The sequence below is a fragment of the Myiozetetes cayanensis genome, unplaced genomic scaffold (genome assembly GCF_022539395.1).
Source record: "Myiozetetes cayanensis isolate MyiCay16 unplaced genomic scaffold, myiCay2020 scf2-11, whole genome shotgun sequence".
Classification (NCBI taxonomy): Eukaryota; Metazoa; Chordata; class Aves; order Passeriformes; family Tyrannidae; genus Myiozetetes; species Myiozetetes cayanensis.
The window spans coordinates 16,740,739-16,748,599 of record NW_026087411.1 but is presented as its reverse complement, the minus strand read 5'-3'; the positions used below and the strand labels follow the sequence as shown (position 1 = coordinate 16,748,599).

The following is a 7,861-nucleotide window of genomic DNA, read 5'->3' as shown; positions in this document are numbered from 1 at the left end:
GCACTAAGCAAGAAAGGAATCTAAATGGCAACAAATTGCTTTCTCTTAGTACTGTAGCTTAGCTAGAGAGCTCAGTTCAACTCCAGACTCTACCTGGTACTACACTCACTGAATTTGCTTTCATGTGGAGCAGACAGAAATTTTACACCCTTAAAAAAACCCTCAGTACTTCAGCCAAGGTAGTATCCCCAGCGTTTTCCAGATCTGCTCTAAGCATTTAGGCCATGCATTGAAGAGAAAAAGGGAAAGGAAGGCTGGGTATTTTTTTAACCAATATAACCCATGTGTAATACTTAAAAATCAAGACTAAAAGCAGGCATCATTTAATGTATTTTAATAGCAAACTTACAGGAACAGCACAGAAGACAGACAACATTAAAAACATGTACTTGCATGTAGGACAACTCAGTTAGAAAAGTATAGTGAATGGATGGAATCTACTGTATGATAAAAATGCTACAAACACCATTTAGTTGCCATTGATAAGAAATTTACTTGTTTAAAAAAATCCAAATGCTGGCATTGTCCAGAAAAATTTGACAGGTTTATTTATAATTCTTTTTTTTTTTTTGTTATAAAGTTGTTTTGGTGAACAAGTTTCAACAATTCTTTTTTTTTTTTTGACCGCATTTTGATTGTTTTATGTCCCCTCGTTTATATTAAAAATCCACACACAAATGAAAATGGAAAGAAAATTTGCCAATACCCAATTCTGTCCCCTATTTTTCCACTTGCAACCATATACTTAAGGTACCTTTTAACCCCATGGAAAAAATATCTAACGTTCATTACTACCAATAACAGGAAGAAGATTTTGCTTCGAGAATGACAAACCCATCTCAGTGAAGTTTAGGCACGCTCTCCACGTATGCGGCGCGCTAGCTGGATATCTTTTGGCATGATTGTGACACGTTTGGCATGGATAGCACACAGGTTGGTATCTTCAAACAGGCCAACCAAGTAGGCTTCACTTGCCTCCTAGTGTGGAAGAAAAGAGTTAAGAACACTTTGACTCTCTGAGTGCTGGGAAAAAAGGAAATCGTAATTAAGAATTGAAAGTACGATGTAACATGGCATGAAGTTAAGGTTTCTCTCCTTACTAGTCACAAACATCAAAAGTTTTAGATTTTCAAAAATTAGAAGGCTCCATTTTCTTACAAACCACCAAATAATATTCTAGGTCAAAGTAGTGTACTGCTGCCATTTGGTAAAGACATCTGCCAGAACACAACTGAGCCAACACTCTTATGGGACTCTCACAAGATAAGGAAGGGGTTATCTTATCAAAAGGGTTAGTTTGTTTAGGAAATTCTCTTTTCAAAGGCTGGGTTACACTATTTGAGTGACCTGTTTGGTGCCTCTACTGCTGTAAGAGTTACTGAGCATGAGGTGTTGGGCAAAACAAGAGCAGGTATGCCTTCAAACCACACCGTTTGGGTGCAGAGCTCTGGCCACAGGATATTGAAGAGGTGGTTTAATTCAAAAGTCAAAAATCAGCAGAAAAAATGAACTGAGAATTACTAGAAATAAGAGAACAACTCCTTTAGCTCAGGAACTTCTTGAACCACCAAAACCAGGACTGCAGTCCGAGAAGTACCATTAGACACTTATCCTACTCCTATACTTTCTTCCTGCCTTCCTGTCTATTTGGGGACACAGCACAGGCCCCCACTATCACAGGAGGTTCTCACCTCACATCTGTGAGACTCAGAGGGGCAGCACCTGGAAGTGCAAGAAGCTCTATCCTGGGAAAACCACACTCTGGCCACCATGCTTTCCCTGTTACTGAACAACAGCAGACAAGGATTCCAAGTCAGACAGATGCTCAGTTGGACCTAATTATTCTGACTCACGTTATGTTAGCTGCTGTTAAGCCCAGCACAGCAATGTTTACACATTTTTGGGTTGACACAGAGTCAGTCTCCTAGGAAGCATCTTCACATGCCAGTATCAGACCAGGACACAGCAAACAGCTGAGAGAAAGCAGGAATGTTGTGGGTCACTTACAGAAAGGAGGTTGAGGTCACCCTTTCTAGAACACATGCAAGAGAACAGCTTATGTGAACCACTTCATTACCATGAACTGCAAAAATCAACTTACTAGGTTCAAAGACCCTGTTTAAAGGGTCTTTAGGATTATCTAACATGAAGAGAGAAAAATATTTACTACAGCAGATGTGGACTGTAGCATTACTAAGTCATTTCACATGCAGTAGCCCTAACAAAGTTTTGTTAAATCACTACATGAAAAGTTAAGACACTTCACCAAATAGCCATGCTGGCACAAGTAACATGGTACCCAAGGGGTTAAAAGTTTTTGGGGTTGTGTTTTTGGAGGGCTTTTTTGCAAATATGCAAGCAGGAAGCACTAAGAACAATATGTGACCGATTCCTATACCAACAACTCCTTAGTGCAGAAGTAGGAATGTTCAAACCCACCTTCTGAAAATGTATTAACTACAAAATTTAATAAGCAGGTCTAGATAAAAAGGCACATAGGTAAACCTCAGGATTTAAGAAATGCTAGACAGAATAACTAAAAGCAAAAGCAGCAACTCTGCAAATGCACACAGACACCTTTTGAAGCTAAGCATGTGCTCAAGTTTATAGGATCTCATGGCATATGTCTTGGCCCTCTATCAAGTGGAAGTCATTAACTAGAAAGAGACCATTTTGCCTGTATGTCAGACAGTCTACAATTACAGATGGGTTCTAGAACAATCTCTCAACAGCTAAAAGAACAGTAAAGACCTATCTTTAATCAGGAGTGTCTTTTTATGATGAGAGGGAAACATTCCCATGATAAGAAGTCATGAGTCTTACAGGGAGCCCTAACTAAGATTCAAAAATTTGGGCCAGAAAGAGCAATCAATATTTCACTCTCTGTATACTCTGAATAAGTTATATAACTAATATATTTTAAAAAATGTGTTTAGCATCAACTACATCATACAAAAGCACCTATTTCCCTAACTGTGTTTAGATGTGGCTCACCGAGCTGCTTTTCTTTAAAGAGCATTTGAGGACACCGAGGCCTCCATTAGGACGCACCAGAATGAGCTTTACACGACGCTTTCCTCTCAGACTGCAGAGCTTTCAAAGGCAAAGCCCCTAGCAAAGCTCAAGGATGGAGGAAGCACGTTTTCTTAAGTGTCTTAATAAAATGCCCTGTTCTAACTGCTTGAGGGGTGGGGGCTATTTAAAAATAAACCAAGACAGCCCCCCGCCAAGCACATTTACAGCCTTTGTAAGGAGCTGCTGACCTGTCACTGCATTATTTCAGCCTGTGGTATCCATAGGCATCACCAGGTCCACTCCGAGCAAGCAAGGCAAGGATGAGGTGTGCCAACCCCCCACCCCGGATCAGTCCCGCCCCAGGAGGGGCCCCGCCCACCACGGCAGCCCAGCAATCAGGCAGAGTCGAGACTACCCCTGGAAACAGCCTGGCCAATGCGGGTGGGAGGCGGAGCCCTCCTGCACCGCCAGCCCCCAGGTCCGGGGGGCTCCGGGGGACGCCTGGCTGTGATGGCACTTCCAGCGCTGACTCCTGCCCCCTGAGCCACCCCCAGAGAGCCCCCTCGGCGAGGCTCACCTGCAAAGCACCGATGGCAGCGCTCTGGAAGCGCAGATCTGTCTTGAAGTCCTGAGCAATTTCACGCACCAGACGCTGGAAGGGAAGTTTGCGGATCAAAAGTTCGGTGGACTTCTGATAGCGCCTGATTTCACGCAGAGCCACAGTACCCGGCCTTTTAAAATTAAATAATTAAAAAAAAATAAAATATTAGTATTCAAACATATTCTGCATCACTTTAAAAATGTGAGTTCAACATCCAGACTAAATTAAGCACCATACTCCTTATTTTCCCTAGAAGGGCCAAAGCATTTACAATATGAAACTACTTCACTGGCAAGGGGCCACTGTCTTATCGCCATCAATCTCTGCCAACCTCCACTGTCCTCAACAGGCATCCCCCAGGTCAGGCAGACTCATGATGCCCTTGAGCCCTGATTTCCCTGAGAGGTGGACAGCACGTGCTGACTGACACCAACACAGCTCAGTGCAGACGTGGCAAATGGCAAAGCTGCCATGAGTTCAGCTGTAGCACAGGTACCCTCACAGCAATCAGCCTGACAGCAAGCATGGTTTTAAGGGAAATCTGATTCTTCTTCCTTACTGTCAACATTCACAGAACTAACAGAAATTTACATCCTGTGTTATATTATCAGTACAAAGTACCCAGCATATTTCCTTGTGTTAAGTTTTGGTGTCAGAATGACAAATTTAGATTTACAGCGTACTCTTGCAGACACAAAGTCCTTCTGTGAAATTAATGCCACGTTTATTTCTGTGAGAACTTCGTATTTTCCTGCTTCAGCTTAATTATCATTTTCCCAATGGATTAATTCTGCCTCACACCTACAGCAACAGACAGAATCACAGAATGGTCCAAGTAGGAAGAGACCGCAGTGGGTCATCCGGCCCAACCTCCTTGCTTGAGTAGGGTCCACCTTGAGCAGGTTTCTCGGGATTGTGTTCAGATGGCTTTTGAGTATCTCCAAGGCAGGAGACTTCACAACCTCTCTAGGTAAGCTGTTCCCGTAATCAGTCACCCCCATAGTAAAGTTCTTCCCTATGTTCAGGTGGAAATTCCAGTGCATCAGTTTCTGCCTGTTGCCTCTTCTCCTATTACTTGGCACCACCAAGCAGAGCCTGGCTCCATCCTCTTGACACCCTCCCTCCAAAGACTTTTACACATTGCTAAGACCCCCTCTCATACTTTTAGAAGAAGTCTGCTATTTCAAACCGACTCCTTCCTGATCCGTGTTTTCCCCACGAAACACGTCAGCCTAACCCCAAGCCATCCTCCGAGCTGGAGCGCGGCTGTCGCCATTCCACACCGAGCAAGGAGGGGAGAACTTCTCGAGCGGAGGGGGCTGCTTTGACAGCTCGGCCGGCGAGTCCCGCCCGGCCGCCGCTTTTTTTGGGTTCCCGGCGCGTCGGCGGGTGCGCGGCGCCCTCTCGCGGCCGCGGTGCCGCCCTGCAGGGCCCCCGCGCCCGGAGCCGGCCCCGCCGGGGATCGCGGTGCGCGCCCGTAACAATAAACTTGGCGGCGCGGCCCCGCTGCGGCCTCGCAATAACCTCAAGTACGACATTATAAAAATTAAAAAAAAAAAAAAAAAAAAAAACGACGAGCCGCGGTGGTCGCAAGGCGCGGAGGGGTGAGTTGTCGATTTTTTAGGGACCGGCACCGGAACGCCCGGAAAGGGGTTGATGGTAAACGCCAGGGGTCGGTGACGCCCTGGGAATTTCTGGTTATTTTTGCGGTAGGTGGGGACCCGCGGTTGTCATTTTTGTTTTTCTAGTTATTTTGCCGGTATGCGGGCGGCCCTGGGGAGCGGGCGCGGAGGGAGCGCGGTGGAGGCGGGGAGAAGCGACCCCCGCCCCGCCGGCCCCGCGGGGAGGCGGGGGAAGGAGAGATTCGGTGGGAGGTGTTCCCGGTACCGGCCCGCGGCCGCCTCTGCGCGGCGCTGCGTTACCTGTAGCGGTGCGGCTTCTTCACCCCGCCAGTGGAGGGCGCGCTCTTGCGGGCGGCTTTGGTGGCGAGCTGCTTGCGGGGCGCCTTCCCGCCGGTGGACTTGCGGGCGGTCTGCTTGGTACGGGCCATGCTCCTGCCGACGTCGCTGCCTTACACCTGCCGGGGGGAATGTGGGGAGAGGGGCGAGGCGGGGGAGTGGTCGCCCCGGTCAGCGTGCGCCCCCCGCGGCACCTGCCCCCGGGGCGGGCGGGAACGCTGCCCTCCCGTCCCGCGCAGCGCGACCCTGCCCGGCGAGCCCTGAGCGCCGAGCCCGCGGCCGCTGATAGACAAGCGCAAGAAAAAAAAAAAAAAAGAATCCAACAGCAAAAAAAAAAAAAAAAAGCACCATAAAAGGGGAAAAAATTAGAAATTAAACGTCTCCCTATCGCGGAATATTAAGATACAGCTTTTTTGCCCACGAATTCAATACCGAGGCGGCGGCGGCTGAAGACGAGCGAGCCGCGCGGCAGCAGGCGCGGAGAGAGGCGGCTGTCGCCTCCCCCCCGCCGGCCGCCCGTCACCTGCCAAGTGTTTGCAAATACCGCCCGGCAAACATCGGGGGGCTGGGCTCGGACCCGCCGCTCCCACCCGCCGGAAAACCTCCTCCGAACCTGCGGAGCGGGGGAGAGCAGAGCGGCAGCCCCCGCCGGCCCTCCCCGGGCTGCCCGGCGCTCGCCGCCGCCCGCCCGCGCTCCCCGACCCGCCGGCAACGCAGGCAACCCGGCGTTTATCGTGCGAAAAGCAAAGGGGCCGGATAAAGTGGTAGAAAGCAACAAACTTTTTTTTTCGGGGGGTTGTTTTCTGGGTGCCCGTCTTTCTCTTTCTGTGTAACTGCTTCCCCAAGAGCTGCCTCGCTCCCAAGCGCCTCTCACAGGCAAACTCAGCTCCCAGAGCCAGAACAAAATGGAAACAATCACGAAATGCAGCCCTAGTCCTTTTGCAAAGGAGGAAAAAATAAATTGCGAAAAATAACGCCAAAAATATCGCCAGGAACTCCAAACCATGCGGGTGCAGATGCAGGGGGAGGCAGCGGAAAAGTTTGCACTCGAAAACCAAAAAATTGCGTTGCGTTTGGGTCGTTGCTTCGGCGAATTTCTTTCCCTTTTTATTGTTTTTTATGCAATAGGAAAAAAAATATGGTCGGTGACCAGAGAAAAGAGACAAGATGGTGAAGCTGAGCAACAACTGTGGGGAGCAGGGGAAGGAAGGCAGGAGAGTTACCCTGGGCTGGCGAGCGGCTCCTCTTTGCGGCCGCTTCCCAGCCCCGATCCGGGGGATGTCGGGCTGAGGAGGCAGCTAAGGGGCTGGGGAGGCGGCTGGTGGGGGTCTGGAGCGGGGGCGAGGGGAGCAGAGGGGGGCAACGACCGCGCGAAGCGGGGCTGGGGGTGCCGGCGGAGGGAGCCGCTCCGGCTGCGCCGGGAAGGCGGCGCGGCGAGGGCGAACCGGCGCCGCCGCCGCCTCCCGAGCCCCCCAAAAGTTTGTGGGGAGGGTCGGCGGAGGGCGGCGGGTGGGTGTCGGGGCGCAGGGGGCGGCGGGCGCGGCGCCAGACTTACCTCGTCCGCTGGGCGAGCGCGGCTGCCGTGCGGGAGGGAAGGAGGGAGGGATGGAGGGCGGGCGAGCGGGCGGGCGCAGGAGGAGCCGGAGCTGCTGCGGCTGCTGCTGGCGGCGGCTCGGAGCACAATTGAAAGATGGCCGACCCGGGAGGGCCGGCCCCGCGCCCGGCCCCGCCCCCCGAGCGCGCCGCCCCGCCCCGGCCCGCCCGCCCGCCAATGGCGCACAATGGAGGGAAGGCGCGGCCCCGCCCCCGGCCCCGCCCCTGCCCCGTGTGTACAAACACAAAAGGCACGCCGCGCGCGCCGGGGGATTCCCCGCGCCCCGCGCGCCCTTCCCGCGGGTCGGGAGCACCCCGGGACACCCCCCAGGGCAGCCCGGGCACCCCCGGCTCCGCCAGCACGGACTCCTACCAGCCGCACCCGCCGGGAGCCGGCTGGGCCTGGCTTTAGCCCCGCCAAAGCACGAGGGTATCCTGTCTTTCCACTACTCGGTTTTGGGTGGGATTTTGGGGGCGGTTGATGTTCACTAGGCGGCCAACAGCACTAGGGAAGTGATTCTCCCCCTGTAGTCGGCACCGATGAGGCCACACCTAGAGTGCTGTGTCCAGGTTTTGGCTCTTCAGTTCGGGAAAGACGTGGAGGTGCTGGAGCAAGACCAGAGTAGGGCAGCAAAGGTGGTGAAGGGGCTGGAACATAAGTCTTACAAAGAGCAACTGAGGGGGCCGGGTTTGC

General features: G+C 51.8%; 1 protein-coding gene across 1 annotated transcript; it reads right to left on the bottom strand.

Moving 5' to 3' along the window:
* Positions 1 to 319: 319 nt before the first annotated feature.
* On the bottom strand, positions 320 to 7,259 carry LOC126639827 (histone H3.3A). The gene is made up of 4 exons (XM_050315063.1): positions 7,130 to 7,259; positions 5,539 to 5,693; positions 3,593 to 3,746; positions 320 to 978 (listed from the first exon to the last, which is right to left on the bottom strand). The coding sequence occupies exons 2-4, from the start codon at positions 5,664 to 5,666 to the stop codon at positions 850 to 852; spliced, it is 411 nt and encodes a 136-aa protein (XP_050171020.1). The 5' UTR covers positions 5,667 to 5,693; positions 7,130 to 7,259; the 3' UTR covers positions 320 to 849.
* Positions 7,260 to 7,861: the final 602 nt, after the last annotated feature.

What these genes read in the sequence shown, in the direction of transcription:
- LOC126639827 (XM_050315063.1), bottom strand. Translation starts at nt 5,666, where the DNA reads ATGGCCCGTACCAAGCAGACCGCCCGCAAGTCCACCGGCGGGAAGGCG. An exon ending in AAGAAGCCGCACCGCTACAG is followed by an intron (nt 3,747 to 5,538) that starts GTAACGCAGCGC and finishes TAATTTTAAAAG; the next exon opens with GCCGGGTACTGTGGCTCTGC. An exon ending in CTGCCATCGGTGCTTTGCAG is followed by an intron (nt 979 to 3,592) that starts GTGAGCCTCGCC and finishes CTTCCACACTAG; the next exon opens with GAGGCAAGTGAAGCCTACTT.